The 24,214-nt window shown below is 35.2% G+C and overlaps 1 protein-coding gene across 7 annotated transcripts in view; it reads right to left on the bottom strand.

Moving 5' to 3' along the window:
• USP15 (ubiquitin specific peptidase 15) overlaps window positions 1-24,214 on the bottom strand; it is a 118,170-nt gene that overhangs the window by 82,572 nt on the left and 11,384 nt on the right. For all 7 annotated transcript variants that reach the window (XR_002343998.1, XM_003126341.6, XM_003481646.4 and 4 more), the window contains exons 2-3: window positions 15,919-16,046; window positions 6,221-6,351 (exon numbers count right to left, since the gene is read on the bottom strand). Coding sequence is in view for 6 of the 7 variants with exons in the window: in XM_003126341.6 (XP_003126389.3) it covers window positions 6,221-6,351; window positions 15,919-16,046 (259 nt within the window). In the remaining variant the exon portion in view is untranslated. The remainder of the gene's footprint in view (window positions 1-6,220; window positions 6,352-15,918; window positions 16,047-24,214) is intronic.

Raw genomic sequence — 24,214 nt, 5'->3', positions numbered from 1 at the left:
TCTATTTCTAGTTTTCTTTTTTAGTTTTTTTTTTTTAAAAACACATCTAGATATTGAATTTTACTTATCAAATGCTTTTTCTGCATCCACTGAAATTTTTTCCTAGTTTATTCAACAGGTATGAAAATTACAATTAGTGATTTTCAAAGAAAATTAAAAATTGCACTTGAAAAAAAATATCCTGGCTGTTTAAAAAATTATTTTTAATTGAAGTATGACTGATTTACAATGTTGTGCCAATTTCTGCTGTATAGCAAAATGATTCAGTCATATATATATTTTAAAAATATTCTTTTCCATCATATGTATCCCAGGAGACTGAATATAGTTCCCCTGTGCTATACAGCAGGACCTCATTGCTTATCCATTCTAAATGTAACAGTCTGCATCTACTATCCCCAAACTCCAGTCTATCCCCCCCCCACCCCCTGGAAACCACAAGTTTTCTCTCTATGTCTATTTCTGTTTTGTAGATAGCATCATTTGTGCCATATTTTAGACTACACATAAGTCATATGGTATTTGTCTTTCTCTTTCAGACTTACTTCACTTAGAATGATAATCTCTAGTTGCATCCATGTTACTGCAAATGGCATTATTTTGTTCTTTGTTATGGCTGAGTAGTATTTCACTATATATATATACCACCTCTTCTTAATCCATTCACCAATGAACATTTATGCTGTTTTGAACAGTGCTGCTATGAACATAGAGGTGCATGTATCTTTTTGAATTACAGTTTTGTCTGGATATATACTCAGGAGTGGGATTGCTCGATCATATGATAACGCTAGTATTAGTTTCCTGAGGAACCTCAATATTATTTTCCATAGTGGCTGCATCAACTTATATTCTCACCAACAGTGTTGGAGGGCTCCCTTTTCTCCACACCCTCTCCAGCCTTTGTTATTTCTAGACTTTTTAATGATGGCCATTCTGACTGGTGTGAGGTGGTACTTCATTTCATTGTGGTTTCGATTTGCACTTCTCTAATAATGAGTGATGTTGAGCATCTTGTCTTCTGTCCATTTTTTGACTGGGTTTTTTTGTTTGTTGTTGAGTGGTATGAGTTGTTTGTGTATATTTTGGAGATAAAGCCCTTGCTGGTTGCATCATTTGCAAGGATTTTCTCCTATTCTGTAGATTGTCTTTTTGTTTATGGCTTCCTTTGCTGTGCAAAAGCTTGTAGGTTTCATTGGGTCCCATTTGCTTATTTTTGGTTTTGTTTTTATTGCCTTGAGAGACTGACCTAAGAAAACATTTGTATGGTTTATGTCAGAGAAAGCTTTGCCAATGTTCTCTTATAGGAGTTTTATGGAGTTACGTCTTATGCTTAAGTCTTTAAGCTACTCTGAGCTTATTTTTGTGTATGTTGTGAGGGTGTGTTCTAATTTCATTGATTTACATGCACTTTCCTAGCACCACCTATTGAAGAGACTCTTTTCCCCACTTTATATCCTTGCCTCCTTTGCTGAACATTAATTGACCATGGATGTGTGGGTATATTTTTGGGCTCTCTATTCTGTTCCATTGATCTGCATGTCTGTTTTTGTACCAATAACACTGTTTTGATTACTTCAGCTTTGCAGTATTGTCTGAAATCTGGGAGAGTTATGCCTCCTGTTTGTTTTCCCCTCAGGATTGCTTCAGCAATTCTGGTCTTTTCTGGATCCACATAAATTTTTGATTATTTGTGCTAGCTCTGTGAGAAGTGTCATGGGTAATTTGATACAGATCGCATTATATCTGTAGATTGCTATGGGTAGTATGGCCATTTTACCTATATTAATTCTTCCAATCCAGGAGCATGGGATATCTTTCCCTTTCTTTGAATCCTCTTTAATTTCCTTTATTAATGTTTTATGATTCTCAGTGTATAAGTCTTTCATCTTTTGGCCAGGTTTACTCCTAGATATTTTATTTTTGGATGGGTGTGATTTTTTTTTTTTTTTTTTTTTTTTTTTTTTTTTTTTGGCTCTTTAGGGCTGCACCCACGGCATACGGAGGTTCCCAGGGGTTGAATAAGAACTATAGTTGCTGGCCTATACCACAGCCACAGCCACGCCAGATTCAAGACACACCTGTGACCTACACCAACATTTATAGCAATGCTGGATACTTAAATCACTGAATGAGGTCAGGGATTATACCTGTGTTCTCATGGATGCTAGTCAGATTCGCTTCCACTGAGCCACAACAGGAACTCCAGGATGGGTGTGATTTTGAAAGGTATTTTTTTTTTTTACATTTCCTTTCTGATATTTCATTGTTAATACACAGAAATGCAAGTGACTTCTGAATGTTAATCTTGCATCTTGCTACTTTGCTGAATTCGTTATCAGATCTAGTAGTTTTTATGTGGAGTCCTTATGGTTTGCTACATATAGTATCATGGCATTCGCATATAGTGACAATTTTACCTCTTCTCTTCCAAATTGATATGTTTTATTTCTTTTTCTTGACCATTGTTTAATTCCCAATTCCCTTTTTGCACATGGCTGAATTTTGCTTGCTAATACTATATTATTAGATATTTGGTAGACTATTTACTGCTAACACCTTCTGTAACTAGTTTTCTTTGGGAAAGGGTTTTCATTTAATGATTTAATTTCTTTTTTCAGACAGGGTAATTCAGATTTTCTATTTCTTGTTTCAATATTGTATTTTTCTAGAAATGTATCCATTCACCTAAAATTTCAAATTATTACATAAAATTGTTCAAAATTAATCTTTTAAAAAAGTCTTGAGACTCTGCTATGATGTCCCCTTTTTCATTTCTGATATGGGTGATTTGTGCTTATTTTCTTTTTATTCTTGATCCAGTCTTGCTAGAACTCATCTTTATTTTACTGGTCTAATTTCAATGTTCTTTACAGTGAATCAATTTTGTTCATTTAGTGTAATTTTTTATTAATATCTATTTACATTACTTCTTAATTAGACTTAATTTCCCTTTCTTCTCTTCTTGAAATAAGTCTTTCTTCTTTTCTAGCATTTATATTTAAGCTATAAAGTTCCTCTATTGTTATTACCATTCAGTTCAAAATATGTCTAATTTTACTTTTTGTATCTTTCTGACCTAAGGATTACTTAGAAGTATACTGTTCCATTTCTAAGTAGCTGAGAGATCATGTAGTTATCTTTTCGTTACTGATTTCTAAACTCCTCTGGGGGACAGAAAACACCGAATAATTTCTATCATTAGAAATATATTACAATTTGCTTAATGGTCTAGCATATGATTAATTTTGGTAAAAATTCCACTTATGAAAAATTTGTATTCTGCACTAAGTGAAATGCATGTCCACTAGGTCATGGTGGTTAATTGCGTTTTTTAAATCTGCTTCCATGCTCATTCATATGTTGCTGGCATGCCTCAGCTCTTTCTTCTCCAACTATGGGCAGAGACTTCAGTTTTTCATCATGTATATTTTTTCATAAGCCTTCACTCAGAGAGACTGACCCAAAAGAGAGGAAGAGAGCATTCCCAAGTTAGAAGTACCAGTATTTTTTATAAACTAATGTCAGAAATGATAAACTATCACTTCTGCCATATCTTACTGGTCACAGAGGCCAAAGTGGTACAATGTAAATTACATGAGTAAGACTACCAGAGGGGTTGATAATTTGGAAGCACCTTTGAGGCTGTCTACCACAGTCCATCCTCTGGTACCCAATAAGTCACAATCCCTCCTATCAAAATGCAAAATACCTGCCCCCTGCAAAGGCTCCCACTAGTCTTATTCCATTACAGCATCAATTCACATTTCAGAAACTTATCACCTATATCTGATATGCTTTCATTTCTCTTGAGAAATCATTTCTCTATCTTACCTGTACTCTGAAGGTAATGTATCTTTTTTTGGGCTATTATCAGGAATATCTTTGTTTTTAAACAGTTTTATTGTGTTTGTTTTATTTGTATTTTTTCAGCATGGGATACATAGCATTTCTTGAATCTGTATCATGATATCTTTCATCATTTTTTGCAAAGTCTCAGCTATTACTTCCAATATTACTTCTACCCTTTTATGTCTTTCCTTTCCTTTCAGGAGTTCATTTAAATTTATGTTAAACTTATTCACTATATCCCATGTGTTCCTCTGCTTATTTATTTCCCATTACTCAGTCTCTTTAAGCTTTAGCTATATATTTTCTACTGATGTCATTTACAAATTGTTTCTCTTTAGTATTTTACCCAAATGGTAAGTCCTTCATTTTTAATTTTCATAGTATTATTCAGTTTTAGAATTGGTTAACAGTTCTGTACTTCTTTTCAACTATCTTTAAATTTTTTGAACCTAACATGCACAGTTTTTTAAAGTTTCTGTCTGATAATTCCATTATCTGGATTCCCCACAAGCCTCTTTCTATTATCTATTGTTTCTCTTGGATTTTGGTTCCATTGTATGTCCTCATTTGCCTGTTTTGTTTTTGTTTTAAATTGAGTACCTGACACAATGAGACATTTTAGAGATGATTTGAGGCCCAGGAAGGTGATTAATTTTGTTTCTCCATGACAGCTAGTGGTACTACCAATTTCAAATTCCTTAATGCAACCAGAAATTAGCAAAATTCAAAGCTGGGCTTCAGACTGTCTAGAAGACAAGTCTATTCTTTAAGTAAGTTCCACCAGCATGGGAGTGGAATTCTCTGAGTCCACTGGCAGCAGAGGCATAGGAAAAAATGGAAATTTCCACACTTACTGATTTAATTTTGGAGAAAGACACATTTTAGTAAGTACTCTAGGTAGTTTTGAGCCCACTTGTTTGAAAATTATTTTACATATTGAGTAAATTCCAACTACCTTAATTAAAAATATATGACCTCCTTACAAACTTCTCAACATTTTTTTTCTCCTTGTGTGAAATTTTCATGATTCTTTATCTGCTTTAATTTAATTTGCTTATTAGACACAGATTTAAAAAAATGCCAATAAGGCCTCTTTCAAGAAGAAATGCCAATGGAATTGTCAGCTGATCTGTTTAACCATACTATATAACATGCTACACTTATTTTTTTAAGTATGCCATTAAGATTCAAGTAATACAGTTTAACATATTTGAAGATATTCAAGACACAGATTTCCCTTTATCCCAGGAATGAAAATCTTCATCTAGACAGTTTTATAGCTGGTTTATCTTTCAAATGGTCAACTCAATTCTGTGGCAACTATAGATAAAATAAGCCATTTTGTATACATTTATAAATATACATGACTACCATTCCTAGGAGAGAGGTATCTTTTAGGAAATGGCTGCAAGAAAAAGCTAAGGGAAATTAATGAACAAAACTAAACTACACTAGACTAAATCAAAGGCACATTCACATTCTATTTAGAAAACAAAATTCAATCCTATACCTAAACAACAGATATACAAATACAAATTAATACACCAACTTTGTAGCATCAGTTCCAAATAATTCCAAAAATAGTTCAGCCTACTCCATGTTCATACCCCTGTGTTATATAATTTGGCTTTTTAATTGTCTTTATGTGGAACTAAAATCAGATAAATAATCATGCTCCACCCAAATAACTACCAAACAGTTATGTAAGGTTGCCAGATCTACTTTAGGCACTTAGGATTTTATTCTACTATGGCAAAACTGATACTTTTATAAATGACATTTCAGTTCCAAAAAGCAAAGAAAGCAGGTCATTTTAAATGTTTCTAGACTATAACTGTAAAACTTTAAAATAGGGATGAGAAAAATATCTGCATTTTCAAGTTTTAACCAAATTTTATGTTGTAAAATATTTCTACTTTTAGTTCTTTTTTTTTTTTTAATTTTCTAATCAAAAAAAAAAAAAGTGCAGCACAGTAGTTAAGAAAACAGAGTCAGGCTACTTAAGTTTCTAATCTCATGTGACTTTCTAAAAGACCCTAAGCCTCTTTACCTCTGGCATCATTTCCTCATCTATAAAATAAGGATAACAGTACTTACCTTAGAGATTTTTTAATGAAGATTAAACTAATTAACAGCACTTGAAATTTTATAAAGTTTACACATGATGTGCTTATACCAATGGCTAGCATACAGTATACCCTCTATGTTAGGTGGTGTTATTATTATTACTATAATATGGTGTACAGTAACATTTGATGGTCTTTTTCTCCAAGATAACTGATGAGGCTGCATAAGTCACTGAATTAACAACAAAATGTGAACTGTTTAGGAAAAATATTATTTTTATTCAGTAATTCTCAACATGTACCTTTCGTGCTATTGGTTCCTGACCTTCCATCAATGTGTACCAGCTGACAAGTTTGTTCCAGCCCTCAGTTGGCAATAGTATATAATCCAATTCATCAATAAGATGCTCCTTGAGTGACTGGGCATCACCATCTGCAAAAGGAAAAATAAACTCAATACATAAAAAGAAACAGTACTACATGTTCCTAAACACTTTGGTTGTATACATTGCAAATTACTTAAACTCATGAATACTAATTTAGGTATTTAAATAGTATTTAGGGTTTTGAATAAAGCTCTGAAAAGGTTCACATGTAAGTCTATACTGTCCAAAATAAACTGTTGCTTTATAAAGTTTCAATGTCTATCATTATTCAATCAACAGCATTTATTTTATTTTTTTGGGGGGGAGCTTAAAAAAAATACTAAAGTGTAACTGTTAGCCAAAGGATCTGAATGAAGAGTGTTTCCCAAATATTTTAAGTATCAGAGATCCCTCACATGGTAATATAATGGCTGATGAAGAAAATTCAGAAGGAAATAAACAATCTTTTATAATGATTCCAAAGCACTGGGCTGAGAACTATGATGGAAAACACAAAAAGACATCTTGTCAATCAACTTATTTCTCCGGAGGACACACAATCTAGATTCCTCCTTAGATTCCTCTAAGATCTCAAGTAGAGGTTGTTCAGACATGGTTCTAATTTTATGACCCATTTTCAAAATTCCAATTAAACTGAAAATGTAGTGTACAAAGTAGTCTAGAAGCAACACCTTGACTTCATGATAGTCATGAAGCTCACTTATTATTATCTGGTCCTTGAATTGCCAAAATGCAGAAAAAGAAACAGAAATAGTTTGCTGAGTTATTTACAACATAAAAATGTTCTCATTCCAAGCCAGCCTTGAATTAACAAACATCAGGAGAAAAACTGTTCCTGATAGCATTTCAATAAGGAGAATGTACTATTCCTAATTAGATATAATAGCAGGAAGCAAGAAAAATGCTGAAGGGATTAAGAGAAAGTTATTTACTCTATCTAGGATCAATCTATGGTCACAGAATCATATTAAATTTTGAGAAAACTATGTTCCATACAGAACAAAAATGAGAAAACACTGAATCTATAACACGAAACTTCGACAGATGCAAAGTATTAAATATTAAGCTCAATTTTATTTTTTAAAATCTTAGCTGTATCTTTTAAATTCTTGATGAAAACTAGCAATTTGAAACAAATTTTCAGAACCCTCTGAAAGTGAAATTCTAACCCCCTATATGCATCATGTACTATGAGACATATTACAGCAGATAACCATGTCATCTCAATCAATTTTCAAAACAATCCTGTAAGACAGGTATCTATTTTATTTTATTTTATTTTATTTTTTCTCTTATTTGTCTTTTTAGGGCCATACTCATGGCATATGGAGGTTCCCAGTCTAGGGGTCAAATCGGAGCTGTAGCTGCTGGCCTACGCCACAGCCATAGCAACGCCAGATATGAACCACATCTGCGACCTACACCACAGCCCACGGCAATGCCAGATCCTTAACCCATTGATTGAGGCCAGAGATCGAACCCACAACCTCATGGTTCCTAGTCAGATTTGTTTCTGCTGTGCCACAATGTGAACTTCGGGTATCTCACTATTTTAGATTAGAATATACCTTCATGAAAATTGAGTTACTTTCCCCAAATCATTTATACCTAAAATTGCAGGCACTATGAAAGGTGTTATTCCATAAAATTCCTAGAAGAGAACACAGGCAAAACATTCTCTAACATCAACCACACAAATGTTTTCCTAGGTCAGTCTCCCAAGGCAATAGAAATAAAAACAAAAATAAACAAATGGGACCTAATCAAACTTACAAGCTTTTGCACAGCAAAGGAAATCATTAAAAAAAAAAAGACAACTTACAGAATGGAAGAAAATAACTGCTAATGATGTAACTGACAAGGGCTTAATCTCCAAAATATACAAACAACTAATACAACTCAACGGAAAAAAAAAAATCATGAACTGTTAGAGAAGTGAAAATCAAAACTACAATGAGGTACCACCTCACACCAGTCAGGGAGTCAACAAATAACAAGTGCTGGAGAGGGTATGGAGAAAAGGGAATCCTCCTACGCTATTGGTGGGAATGTAAACTGGTATAACCCCTATAACCTCAGAAAACTAGAGAATGACCATAGGACCCAGCAATCCCATTCCTGGGCAAATATTTGGACAAAACTGCATTCAGAAAGATACATGCACCCCTATGTTCACTGCATCACTATTCACAATAGCCAAGACATTGAAACAACCTAAATGTACATCGACAGATGACTAGATTAAGATGTGGTACATATACACAACGGAATACTACTTCTCATCCTTTAAAAAGAACAAAATAATGCCATTTGCAGCAATATGGATGGAACTAGGGAGTCTCATACTAAGTGAAGTCAGAAAGACAAATACCATGTGATATCACATATATGTGGAATCTAAAATATGGCACACACAAACCTACCTACAGAAGAGAAACAAACTCATGGACCTGGAGAACAGACCTGTGTTGCCAAGGGACAGGGGGAGGGAGTGGGATGGATTGTAGTTTGGGGTTAGCAGATGCAAACTATTACATTTGGAGTAGATAAGAAATGAGGTCCTGCTGTGTAGCCCAGGGAACTATACCCAATCACTTGTGATGGAACATGATGATAAGATACTATGAGAAAAAGAATATATACATATGTATAACTGGGTCACTTTGCTGTATAGCAGAAATTGACAGAACATTATAAATCAACTATAATAATTTTTTTAAAAAAAAACTATGAAAAGTGGCATTCCTGTCATGGCTCAATGGATAATGAATCTGACTAGCATCCATGAGGACACAGGTTCGGTCCCTGGCCTCACTCAGTGGGTTAAGGATCCGGCATTGCCATGAACTGTGGTGTAGGTCATAGACCCGGCTCAGATCCTGTGTTGCTGTGGCTGTGGCGTAGGCCAGCAGCTACAGCTCCAACATGACCCCTAGCCTGAGAACCTCCATATGCTGTGGGTGTGGCCCTAAAAAGAAAAAAAAAAAACTATGAAAGGTGTTATTATGGAAAACCCTTTTATCTCAGTTGATTTTCAAAGTAATACTAAACAACAGATATCTCCATTTTAAATTAGTAAATAGATTCCAGTATTGATTAATTTGCCCAAGTATACAAACAGAAAATTGTAGAACTAGATTCAAATACGTATCTGTTTAAGCTAACAACCATTCCCTTTCCATAACAGGCTACCCCAAGTAAATTTAGGAAAAGAAAAAAAAACTTAAAAATTAAGACTGCTATGCTATTCTCCACAATAATTCAAGAGTGTGAGTAAATGATTTTATTATGTACCAGAATCCAAATTGCAATTTATATCCAGTGGAAAAAATAAAATGATCAATTCATTTTTTTAAGGAGAAGACCCTTAAACACAGAATAGCTGATTTTTCTTACCTCTCTATTTATTGATATAAAATTTAGATACAATAAATTGTATAGATTTAAAGTATAAATTTGGGAAGGTTGGACATCAAATGAAATGTGAAACTATCATCACTACTAAAATGATAAACATATGCAGTTGTCCCAAAGATTGCCTTGTGGTCGCCCCCCATTTTTGTCTTCTTAGGGCTGCACCTGCAGCATATGGAGGTTCCAGGGTAGGAGTCGAATTGGAGCTGTAGCCACTGGCCTACACCACAGCCACAGCAACACAGGATCTGAGCCATGCCTGCGACCTATACCACAACTCATGGCAATACTGGATCCTTAACTGACAGAGCGAGGCCAGGGATGGAACCTAAGTCCTCGTGGATACTAGTCAGATTCATAACTCCCTTTGTAGCCCTTCTTTGTCATCTTTCCTTCTTGTCCATCCAGATCCACTGTCCTGTCCCCCTCAAACCACTTATTTGTGTTTTGTAACTAAAGACTAATTTGTGTTTTCTAGATCTCATATAAAACTTTATGAGATAATGCTTTGTTTGGCTTCATTTACGCTGCATCATTATCTTGAAATCCATCCATGTTTTTAAGTATCAATAGTTTATTTCTTTTAATTGCTCAGTAGGATTTCATTATACGGATATTTTATAATTTGTTCACCCATTCAGCTGTTTATGGGAATTTTAGGTTGTTTCCAAATTTCTCTACTACAGCTAACACTGCTACACACACTCGTGTACAAGTTTGCTTATGGATGCTTTCATTTCTCTTGGGTAAATGACTAGGAGTGAAATGACTGATTCCTATGGTAAATATACATTTAGCTTTTTAAGAAATTGCAGAACAATTTCATTCCCCCAAACAGTGTATGAAGCTCTACTTGCTCCATATCCTTGTCAACACTTTGTATGGATCTCTCTTTTAAATTTTAATTTTAATACATGTATAGTGGGACCTTGATGTAGTTTTAATCTTCATTTTTCTAATGATTAATGATGTTGGGTATCTTTGCATGTGCTTTTTGAAAACACTCTCTTCTGTGATAAGGCATCTGTTCAAACCTTTTGTCTACTCTTTCCACTGGGTTTTACGGAATTCTTTATTCTGTTTATCAGTGATTTGCAATTATTTTCCCACACACTGTGGTTTTCATTCTCATTACTGTCATTTGAATAAGCTTTTATTAATGAAGAAATACATGTCATCAATTTTGTCTTTTATCAATTGTGCTTTAATTCTTATTTAACTATATGACCTCTAATTCCATGTCTAGGTATGAACCCATGAAAAAAAGGAAAATATACATTTACACAAAAATTTGTACATGGATGTTTAGAGAAACATTATTCATTAGCCAGAAAGTGAAAACAACCCAAATGACCATCAATTGATGAATGGATAAATTAAATGAGGTATATATTTCCATACAATGGAAAAATTATTCACCCATGAAAAGAAATAAAGTACTAATTCATGCTATATGAATGACACTTGGAAGCTTTGTGCCAAGTGAAAGAAGTCAATATAAAGGCCACATATTGTATGACTCCATTTTAATGAAATGTCCATAATAGGCAAATCCATAGACAGAAAGTAGATTAGTGATTGCCTAGGGCTAGGGTCTTAAAGTGGGATGGAGAACTACTGCTAATAGATACGAAGTTTCTTTCTGCGGTGATTAAAATTTTGTAGAATTACATGGTGGTGATGGTTGTACAACTTTGTGAATATACCAAGAAACAGTGAACTGCAAAATTTAAAAGGATGAATTTTGTGGTATGTAAATTCTATCTCATTTTTTAAAAAGCCTACTAGCAATGTGATTTCAAATTATGCTGAATCTGTAGATTGAATGGGGAAATTTAACAACATTGAGTTTTCTGATCCACTAACATAATTTCTCTATTTAGGTTTTAATTTATCTCAGCAATGTCTTGTAGCTTTTAGTGTACATGTCTTACACATATTTTGTCAGATTTATCTATATTTTGTGATGCTATTACAAAAAGCATTTTTAAAATTTCAATTTGTTAGTTCATTTTTAGTGTATAAAAACTCAATTGGCTTTTGAATAATGTTGTATCCTGTGGGTTAAACTCAATTATTAGTTCTAGAAGTCATCTTTTTCTGGATTCAATCAAATTTTCTTTTTTTTCTTTTTTTTTTGCTTTTTAGGGCTGACTCATGGCATACGGAAGTTCCCAGGCTAGGGGCTGAATCGGAGCTGCAGCTGCTAGGCCTATACCACAGCCACAGCAACGTAGGATCTGAGGCATGTCTGCAACCTACACCACAGTTCACAACAACACCGGTTTCTTTACCCACTGAGGGAGGTCAGGGATTGAACCTACATCCTCATGGATACCAGTCAGATTCATTTCTGCTGCACTACAATGGCAACTCCTCCATCAAATTTTCTATATAGACATAAGTATATGCGAATAAAGGCAGAGTTGTTACTTCTTCTTATACAATCTGTACACCGTTTATCTCTTCTTCTTGCTTTATTACACTGCCTAGAACCTCCAGTACAATCAATATTAGCTTGAAGAGCTGAGAGTGGACATCCTTGTCTTTTTCCTGATTTTAGAGGGAGAACACTCAGCCTTTCACCACTGAGTATGTCATCTGTAGGTTTTTCATAGGTGCCCTTTATGAGGTTGAAGAAGTTTCCTCGTGTTTTACTATTTTATCTTACATCATATGTAATCTTTTTAACATTTATTTCAATGTACATTTTTTTATTGTTGGACTTGATTTACTAAAATTTTGTTAATAACTGACACATCTATGTTCATGAGGGCTATTGCTCTACAGTTCTCTTTTCTTGAAATGTTTCTGTCAGATTTTGGTATCAAGGTAATGGTAGTTTTAAAGGATGAGCTGGGATGTATTTTCTCCCAATTTTTTAAGAGATTTTGTAAAACTGATATTATTTTCCCTAAAATGTGCGGCAGAATTCACTAGTGGCACTATATTGATAGTGGCACTAGTCTGATATTTTCTTTACACTATAATTTCTTTAATTGATATAGGGCTATTCAGTGAATCTATTATTTTGGAATGAGCTTTGGCAGTTTTTATCTTTCAAGGAACTTGTCTTTTTCATCTAATTTGTTTAACAGCATAAAGTTCATAGCATTCCTTTATTTATTTATTTTTTTAGTATCTATCAAGTCTGTAGTGATGTTGTCTCTTATTCTTGATATTGATAATTAGGTCTTTCCCCTTTTTCTTGTGTTCAAACTAGACATTTATAAATTTTATTATTTTCACAAAGAACCAGTTTTTTGTTTATTGATTTTCTCTATTTTTGTTTTCTTTTTATTTAATTTGTTATGAATTTTTTCTTTTTTTGCTTTTTAGGGTCACACCTGCAGCATATGGAAGTTCCCAGGCTAGGGGATGAATCTGAGCCACAGCTGCTGGCCTATGCCACAGCCACAGCAATGTAGGATCCAAGCCATGTCTGTAACCTACACCACATCCGGCAACACCATATCTTTAACTCAATGAGCAAGGCCGGGGGTCCAACTTGCATTCTCATGGATACCAGTCTGGTTTGTTACTGTTGAACCACAACGGGAACTCCTATTATGAGCTTATTAGCATTGCCTTTCATCTGCTTGATTTAGATTTAATTTGTTCTTATTTTTGGTTTCTTAAGTCAGAAACCAAGGTCACTGATTTGAGACCTTTCTTTTCTTTATAGATGTTCATACTATTTAGCTGCCTTCTACAATTTTGATGTTTCATTTTCACTTTCACTTAGCTAAAAATACTTGCTAATTTCCCCTTTGAGTAATTTTTGACCCATGGGGTTATGCAGAAGTAAGTTTCCAGATAACTGAAAGTATTCCACATATCCTTCTGTTATTAACTTCTACTTTATTCCACTCTAGTAAGAAAACATATTTCATATGATTTAAATCTTTATAACTTTATTGAGACAAGTTTTATGGCCCTGAATATAATTAATCTAAATGCTTCATGTGTCACACTTGAAAAGAACTCATTCTGCTGTTGTTTAGCGGAGTGTTCTATAAATGTGAATTAGATCAGTTAGGTTGATTTATTTCATCACTACTTCTCTGTCTATACACTTTCTATCATTTATAGAGAAAAGAGTATTGAAATATCCTTTATAAAAATATGGATATTTCTCTATTTCTCTTTGCAGTTCTATCAGTTTTTACTTTCAAGTTATGCCGTTAAGTGGGCATATATCTAGAATTAATGTTCTCTTAAGAAATTGTCCTAGCCTATTTATGACTATGAAATGAACTTTTATTACTAGCAATGTTTCTGTTCTAAAACCTAATGTCTGATATTAACAGGGCCAGTCCAGCTTCCCTTTGATTAGTGTTAGTATATGTATTAGTCTTCTATTGCAACATAACAAATAACCATAGTGGTCAGAAGTTATGGTGGGCTCAACTGGGTTTTCCACTTAGGGTTTTACAAGGAAGAAACCAAGATGTCAGACAAGCTGTTTCCCATCTGAAGGCTCTGGGAAAGAATCTACTTTCAAGCTCATTCAGGTGGCTGACAGAATTTAGTTCTTCATCGTTACAGGTATGAGGTCCCTGTTTCCTTGTTGGCTGTGGGCCCTAACGCCTCTTTGCTCCTGGAGGATGCCTGTCTTTCTTCTTACTTGATCCCCTCCGTTTCCAAACCAGCAAAGAGTCCTTCTCTTGCTTTGAATCCTGACTTCTACAGCTGCCAGCCAAAGAAAACTGTGCTTTTAAAAGGCATATATGATTAGACTAAGCACACTGGGATAATCTCCCTTTTGTTATTTCACATAAATAATCATAGGAATATCTTATCCTATCCACAAAGGGAGATGATTATGTAAGAGTGAGGGTCATTAGAGGTCAGTCTTGGAATTTTTAAATCTCTTAATCTATTTGTATTTATATTTGGTGGATTTCTAGTAGACAGTATACAGTTGGGACTTTTAACCATTTCTAACAGTCTAAACCTCAAATTGGGGTATTTACATTAAATATGATTATCGATAGAGTTGGGTTTAAATCTACCATCTTGCTATTCATTTTGTATTTGTTTCATTTGTTCTTTTCCACTTATATTAAAAAAAACCCAAAACACAGTGCTATTTCTCATTAAGCATGTTTTTCTGATTCTTGGCATTCCAGATAAAATTTGAATGGAACCAAGACATTATTAAATTTTATCTTGTTGGAGGCTGGATATTTTTGTATTCCTATAAATACTCTTGTGTTTTGTCCTGAGATGCAGTTAAGTTACTTAGAAATAGTTTGACGCTTTCAATTTAGAAGGACAAGAGGATTAATTATGTCCTTCTGCAGAGGCAAACCCATCCTCTACAGTTTACCCCATGATTTATGAGGTTTTCCACTCCGGCTGCTGTGAACACATTATTCTTGGCATTCACCATATGAATGAAAGCGAAGGTATTCATCAGTTAACTCTATTAAACCTGCTTAATAAATAATTAGCGGTAGGAGTTCCCTTCATGGCTCAGTGGTTAACGAATCTGACTAGCATCCATGAGGACGCAGGTTCGATCCCTCGCCTTGCTCAGTGGGTTAAGCATCCAGCATTGCCGTGAGCTGTGGTGTAGGTAGCAGAAGCATCTCAGATCTGGCGTTGCTGTGGCAAACATCTTATTGTTTATGCTATATGAAGCTTGGAGGATATGCAAGTTTTTGGAAAAACAATTAAAGAGAGCTTGATCAGTGAAGGCACGTTACAGTTCACTGTTTGTTTCTTTGTTTGTCTTTTGTCTTTTCAGGGCAGCACCCACAGCACAAGGAAGCTCCCAGGCTAGGGGCTGAATCAGAGCTGCAGCTGTCAGCTTATGTCACAGCCACAGCCACACCAGATCTGAATTGCATCTGCTACCTATATCACAGTTTGTGGTAATGCTGGATTTTAATCCACTGAGCAAGTTCAGGGATTGAACCAGCATCCTCATGGACACTGATCAGGTTCTTAACCCACTAAGCCACAGTGGGAACTACTATTATGCCATTTTATAGAAGAGATTTGAGCATCTGTAGATTTTGCTATCTGGGAAGGGGGAGTCTGGAACCAATCCCCCATGGACACTAAGGGATGATCATACAGACATTTCTAATCTATCAATTTATTCACATTAACATTTTCCATATTACATATATTGACACTTAACATAGTGAAACGAACTCATTTACGACCTGACTGAAAGAAGCAAATATTACCTTTAAGAAGTCCAGAGTTATCAATGGGTCCAGGATAGACATTTTGATCTCCCATCTGGTATTTGTCCCAACTGTCAAAGCCAACATATTTTTTCCACTGTTTGAACCAGCGACTATCTACTAGATACCTAAAAAAGAAAAAAAAAATCAGTAAGGGAAAGTAGCTGGAACTAGAGAAAGAGCAGAAAAACTATTTTTTACATTTCATTTTATATCAAAGCACATGCCTACCTCAAAGGATTACTGAGAATAATGGCACTGTCACAGTCTTAAAAGGAAAATATTTTACCTGTGCAAAGTATTATTTCTATTGTTACATAAAATATCTACTACTTAAAAACAATTAGTATTTTTATTTATTTATTTATTTTGTCATTTTAGGGCTGCACCCTTGGCATATGGAGGTTCCCAGGATAGGGGCTGAATCGGAGGTACAGCTGCTGGCCTACGCCACAGCCATGGCCACGCCAGATCCCAGCTGCATGTTGAGATCTTGTTCCTGGACACACTACTTCCTGCCCAGTGGTTCCTTCTCCCTCAGTATTCTCCTATTGCTCTCAACACCTGGTTAACTCCTATCGTCTTTCATCTAGTCTAAACGTTTTCTCAGGGAATCCTTCCGCAAGCTCTTCTGTATTTTCTCTTAGTTTGGAAAAGGAAAAACAAGAAGGCAATCTCAGTCTACTAGGTACTAAGACTCTTTATTAAGTTACAGAAATTACTTTTTTTTTTTTTTTTTTGTCTTTTGTCTTTTTGTTGTTGTTGTTGTTGCTATTTCTTGGGCCGCTCCCGCGGCATATGGAGGTTCCCAGGCTAGGGGTTGAATCGGAGCTGTAGCCACCGGCCTACGCCAGAGCCACAGCAACGCGGGATCCGAGCCGCGTCTGCAACCTACACCACAGCTCACGGCAACGCCGGATCGTTAACCCACTGAGCAAGGGCAGGGATCGAACCCGCAACCTCATGGTTCCTAGTCGGATTCGTTAACCACTGCGCCACGACGGGAACTCCCAGAAATTACTTTTAATAATAACAAAATAACTAATATTTGAGCCTTACTCCTGGGACAGGCACATACTTCTCAGCATTTTAATATATTGACTAATTTACTCCTTTAACTACCCAATGAAGTAGGCACTATTATAATTAACTTGTCTGAGGTTACAAAGTTGGTGATAGGAGTTCCCATCGTGGCGCAGGGGAAACGAATCCGACTAGGAACCATGAGGTTACGGGTTCAATCCCTGGCCTCGCTCAGTGGGTTGCAGAATCTGGCATTGCTTTGAGCTGTAGTATAGGTCGCATACTCGGCTTGGATCTGGCCGTTGCTATGGCTGTGGTATAGGCCGGCGGTTGTAGCTCTGATGAGACCCTCTAGCCTGAGAACCTTCCGTATGCCGCGAGTGCGGCCTAAAAAGCAAAAAAAAAAAAAAAAGTTAATGATAGACCTGTAAGTAAGAAAATGATATCAGCATAGAAAGCAAAAAGACTCATGAAAAGAACACAAAGAAATAAGAACCAGGATCAAGTATATGTGGAACTATGTTACACGCTGAAAGCATTATTACAGATCAGCAGAGAAAGATCTGGCTATGTACATGAGAAAAAACTAGAGCTCTACCTCACATATGCAGTCAGTTCCACTCTAAAACGTCTTACTTGAATGTGTAAAACATGACTGCTATATAAGGGAACAGGAACACAAATTCAGTGTGTGCTTAAGCACTACGTCATCTATAAGCAGGATGAGGACTAGGGTGAGGCAAGTGAGATGTCTAGGGACCCTAACAGGGAGTATTTCCTTAAATTTGACACTCTTGGTGCCTTGCTTGTCTCACCCTAGTCCTAACTCTGAAGCAAACACTAGATAAATGTGGAAAACTACCCACCTAGTGCACAGGTATGCACAAAACATACATTTGGAACATCTACCTACATTCACCATGTGTGTTATGAGTCACACTCCCCATATCTGCTGTTACAACTTCCTGGCAAATTTCAGATAACCTTCCTTCCACCACCTCACAATAACTCACAAGCAGAAACCCATTTGAATGCCACTCTCACAAGCAAACCTCACCTTTTTCAAAATAAAAGCATCATATGTACTGGGGTATCCACATATTTCTTAACCATTTAACATGTATAAAACCATGCTACCATTTTTAAATGGTTTTTTTTTAAATGTCACTGACAAAATTCTTAAAGCACTGTGCCCAACCCTATTTTTCCCTTATGTCTGGTGCTTTTTATTGCATGATTTTGCATATAGCACAGTGATTTTTAGGAACACATGCTGTGTTATAGCAGAAACTGTACAAAAATAAATTGTAGTTGGATTAAAAGCATAAATGTGAAAGCAAAAGTATATTTTTTCAAAAAGATATGGAAGAAAATTCTTGTTACCTTAGAATATAGGAAGAGTTAAGACAAAAAGCAAAAAAAAATATTAAAGGTAAAGACTGACAAAACTGTGAGGTTAAGATGAAAAGCTTCTATTCCACAAAGGCACCACGTGAAGAAAGATACAGACTAGGGAAGACACTTATAATGCCTATGAACAAAGGATTAGAACACATGAAAAAATTTCCTTAAATTAATTTTTTAAAAAAGAAAAAAAACAATTCACAGAACGGAAAATCAGAATGGCCTCTATACATGTGAGAAGATGCTCAATCTCATTAGCAATGTGGAAAATACAAATTAACACTATATCATATTCTTATGAAATTGGTGAACACACAAGCACATGCACAAGTGTCAATAATATTAAGTGGAGAAGATGTGCAGTAATTGGAACTCGTAAACTGCCAAGTGGAATGTAAGCTAGAATCCTCATTTTGGAGAATAACTTGGCAGTTTCTATTAAAGATGAAGATGTGCATAATCCTATAGAATCATGTTATTATTGCCTCTGCTAAGTTTTACACTACAGAAACTCTTGCACATATTTACAAGACTATAACTTAAGGAGTTCCTGTGGTGGCGCAGTGGTTAACGAATCCGACTAGGAACCATGAGGTTGTGGGTTTGACCCCTGGCCTTGCTTAGTGGGTTAGGGATCCGCTGTTGCCATGAACTGTGGTGTAGGTTGCAGACGCAGCTCAGATCCCGCATAGCTATGGCTCTGGTGTAGGCTGGAGACTACAGCTCCGATTGGACCCCTAGCCTGGGAACCTCCATATCACGGGAAGCAGCCCTCGAAAAGGCAAAACGACAAAAAAAAAAAAAAAAAAAAAAAAAAAAAAAAAAGAAAAAAAAAGAATATAACTTAATAATGTATAATGGAGGGAATCTGCAAATGGAAAATGGGAGAAAAACCCTAATATCCATTATTCCTACCAAGAAATATTACATGAAAACTGAAATAAAAACTACAACTACATGTATTAACATGGATAAATCCTAAAACTGTGATTTTGATAAATATAACAAAAGGATAAATATAACAGCTGCAAAAGGATAAATCTAACAAAAATACATTAAGATAACACAGATATGCACACAAAATGCAACTGAGAAAAGTTTAAATATGCCACAAATAACATTATTTTAGATCCATGCATATATATTAAAAGTATAACTAAAGAGAATAATAAAAATTAATTTCAGGATGGTGATCCCTCTGGCAAAGGAGAGGAGGGATTGGGACTAGGGAAATACATACAAAAAGATTCAACTGTGTCTGTAATGTTTTCTTTTTTTAAACTAAGAGAGGTGTACAGAGGTGTTTTGTTGTATTTTTCTTTGTATTCTTTTGTTTTATTTAGTATGACTAATATATTTTCTATTTAACACAGATTAGCTTATACATACTTCTTCATATACATACACAAAATGAGTCAAATGTACAGACTATGAAAAATGTATGCAAAGCTGATAGAGTGAGCAAAAGAAATTTTAAGCATAAAAGTACATAAAATTTATACAAAAAATGTATAAAATGCAATTTTATTACTTTTTTATTTTATTTATTTATTTATTTGCTTTTTATAGTCGCATGTGCAGCATATGGAAGTTCCTAGGCATCAAATCAGAGCTGTAGCTGCCACCCTATGCCACAGGCACAGCAATGCAGGATCTGAGCCACATCTGCAACCTACACCACAGCTCAAGGTAATGCCAGATCCCTAACCCACTGAGTAAGGCCAGGGATGGAACCTACATCCTCATGGATAAACACTGGTTGGGTATTTCATAACCTGCTGAGCCACTATGGGAACTCCTTATTACTGCTTATTTTTTAAAGAAATTAGTAATTTTCTATTATCTCTTGTGATTAGCCTTTATATTTTGTATTATCTCTTCCAAATCCAACAGATGAATTTGCATTAAATTTTTAAAAAAATTTCACATAAGCTCTAAATAATTTTCTCTAGAAAAACATGATTTGTTTCCCAATTTATCAAATTATGATTCTGATATACAGTAATTTATTCATTTCAATAAATTATTTGCTTTTGGTAGCTAGAGCACTCATAAGTAAGCCAAAAGGTAAAAATGATTGGGTGACATTTCATTAGAAAAGAGAAACACGAAATATAGAAAGTACAGATATTACCCTTGATTTCTGAGAGGATAAGCCAAGCAATCAAAAATCTTAAATATGGAATTCCCGTTGTGGCACAGCAGAAACGAACCTGACTAGGAACCATGAGGTTGAGGTTTCGATCCTCGGCCTTGCTCAGTGGGTTAAGGGTCCGGCACTGCCATGAGCTGTGGTGTAGGTCAAAGACATGGCTCAGATCTGTGTTGCTGTGTCTGTGGCGTAGGCCAGCAGCTATAGCTCCCATTAGACCCCTAGCCTGGGAACTTCCATATGCCACAGGTGCAGCCCTAAAAAACCAAAACACAAACAAAAAATCTTAAATATGACATCTACACTGATTTTAAGCTGATAAAGCTTTAGTACCCAATATTATATTTAACTGTAGATTTGCAACCATTTAAAATTTAATAAATACTAATGTGTAAACATCTAGATAGCCCAAAGTACAGAGTAGTTATTAATTGCTTTGTGATGAACAGACTAATTTAATTTTCTTGATAAAGGAGTCTATACCTTATAGATGAAACTAAAGGAGAAATATTTCCAAATAATGCTGAGCCATCAGACAGTGTTCCCATATAAAAAGCTCTGAAGTACAAAATATACTCAAGATCATTTGACTTTTCATTGAGACCTGTGGCTATAGCTTAATCACTACCATTCCCTTCTGTTTTAGTGGATCACAAGAGATTTTATGACAATGCCTCCACTTGGTCACTACACATGATTCTCAAACACTAGGAAATGAAATCACTTTTCCAAAATATGGAAAATATTTTTATCATTATTTGGGTTCAAAAATTACTAACGGAAATTTCATGGAGGTTAAAGATCTATGGTCTTTGATCAGTCTCTTAAGTCCTTGAGAGATGACCGGCAATCCTCCAGTAGGTTTGCAGATTAGCATTTTCTATTTCCAATAAGTATTTCAAACCTTTGGTAGTCTCATTAAGTCTCTAACCCTTTAAACGGTTGAAGAGACAGCCTTGCTGCTTACTTTTCAAGGAAGTTACAAGTCCCAATTTTCTAACTCTCTAGCTCCTCACTTTATCATACCTCATTCCCTTATATATCAGTGGAAGATATAACCCTCCTTAAATCCAAGGCTAATAGTTTTTGTTCCCATTTTTTTGGCTCTAATTTCCTACTGCCTCCTTGGAGACTTCCCTCATTAACAGCCACTACCTTCTTGTTTCTCCCGGCACACCTTTTCTCTTTTATAAGAAAGGCCAATCTTTTCCCGTTTCCCCCCCATATTACCACCCAACTCACATAATCATTTTCCCCTCTATCTTCTCCCATTTTTCCGACTTGTCCTTGCAGCTAAGCTTCTCCTTTCTCAACCCTCACTTACTCTTCAACCTAGTACAACAGATCTTCCTACCCCAATGGGCCCTCAGAGAGGTTCCGACAAAGTCACACAACAGCCATCCCTAACAAATGGAAAGGATTCATAATTTTATGTACCTTATCAATGTTTTTAAAAAGTTAACCTCTGACTCTACTTTTTTGAAGGGCTGGAAAACTTACTACTTATACTTACTTACATAACAACATTCTCTTTCTCTGCTTAAATGTTAGTATTCCACAGAGCTGCTCTCTAGTTTCCTCTTTTCTCATTGTTACACTCCCAGTGATACTGTAACTCATACCAATGATTCCAAAATCTGCATCCTAAGGCCAGTTAAGTTTTTGAATCATATTTCCAATTCCTACTCATCCACAACTTAGATTTTTCAGACATTTCAACCTCAAGTCATCAAGCATTTTCACACCCTCATATGTACTCCTTCTCCAATATTCTTTTAAAAAATTGCTCAATTATTTCCCAAGCCAGAGTCAGATTGTCCTATATTTCTCCCTCACCCCTGAACATCTAGTAACCAAGTCTGCCCCTCTCTTCTTCATTCTCTGAAAAGTACCTTAGTTCTGTACCTCCCCATCCCCATCATTTTTAAGTGGCATAGAGTACTGTAATAGCTGCCAAACCTGTAACTCTGCTTTAAATTTGTACGCTTTCAATTCATCCTCCATTCTGCTGCCATTCATTTTGAAAACACAAATATGATCATGTCACTCCTCTATTAAAATTTAGTATTATGTAACAGAATAGAAATGCTTTATATTTACGTAAAGTTTTCTATATAAAGTGTTTTCACAGTAATTAGTCTATCATTAGAGTAACTCTTCTTTCCTCTTTATTTAGCTGATAGGGAAACCAAAACCTAGAGAAGTCATGTGCCTTATTCACGTTACACAACACTAAGTGAGTTTGCAGGGCCTATTTTCAGTATCCATTCTAGTTTTCAGACTCTGAAGTTCAGTGCTCTTTTTACTACATTAACCTTACTTTAAATCCCATTTATTTAACAGAGACCTAAAGATATAACAGATGCTTAAAATCATAAACGCAATCGTCTCTTCATCAAACTATGAGGTTTTCTTTTTAAAGTGAAGGAGCAGAGATCACCTACATCACAGCTCACCCCAATGTGATCACTGTACAACTATAAATGTAAAAAATTCATTGAGTAATGAAAAAAATAAAGTGAAGGAGCAGAAAGATATCATAATGGTATTACTAAGCTATCAAGAAGAATCGAAATTTATTTATTTTAAAGGCATCTTCTAGCAATTTTTATCCACTTTACTCATAAAGAAGATAAATACATACTTTTAAAGTGGAGGCATTGTTGGTAAATGTTAGATCCTTGCTTATCAGGAACTTAGTGGAAAAAGCCTGAGTATTCACCCTATGTTAATGTTAGAGACACGTTTTCACCATCAACTAAGACTACGCACAAAAACATAAGCACTATCTTTAAGGGATTTTCTAGAGTTGTGATAAGTACTAAATTGTGGATGAATTTTTTCACACCGAATAGCAATTTGTTTTCATGATTACTTCTGCTTATAAAATTTTCTCACCTCCTGAAATCAAACTTGAGTGGATATGAATTCTCAATTTACTGTAGAAAAAGTACTAGATCAAAGTTCTTTCTGACATTACTTGTTGCGAGATCTCAGAGAAGTTACTCAATGCTAAACCTTTAGATTGTTCATCTTAGAAATGTAAATACATTCATTCAGAACATATTTATTGGAGGTCTATGCATACACCATTCCACAGTGCTAGCAAAATAGCCAAGGTCCTTATGTTCATGGAATTAATAAGACATGCAGTAAAATACTGTGGTAAGTGCTGTGAAACATAGTGAGCTACGAAAGCACACACAGGGGTCCCTACTTAGAATAAAGGAAAGCCTTTTTGAAAAAGTATTATTTTCGCATATGAATAGGAGTTATTTCATGAAGAGTAAGACAAAAAGCTATCTCTACTGAAGGAACAGCACTTGGTAGGGTCAGAACAACTTCAGGAGCTAGGTAAGTTAGAGAAAGTGACTAAATGCAATTGGAGTTTATGACAAGGAGGAGAAATGCTACATAAGGTAGGCTGGGGCCAGACTATACAGTGCTTTTAAGGAAATTAAGGATTTTTTCCTAAGTGCAACAAAAGCCATTGATATGATCTGATTTATATTTCATGAAGACCACAGGGAATATCTCACAGCATCATTAGGGCTCAAATATGCATGAAATGTTTAATAAACCAAAAAGTTATGTAAAGTTATGAGCACTTCAAAAAGGTCTAAATTGTATGGCACTAAATACTCTAAAGGTATCCAGAGAAAGAATGTGTATTGTGGTTTGGACAGAATAATTTTCAATGGCTCCAGAAAAGCGGGG

This window comes from Sus scrofa, chromosome 5 (assembly GCF_000003025.6).
Source record: "Sus scrofa isolate TJ Tabasco breed Duroc chromosome 5, Sscrofa11.1, whole genome shotgun sequence".
Taxonomy (NCBI): Eukaryota; Metazoa; Chordata; class Mammalia; order Artiodactyla; family Suidae; genus Sus; species Sus scrofa.
The sequence above is the reverse complement of the archived record's forward strand: the minus strand, read 5'-3'. Positions and strand labels throughout refer to the sequence as shown.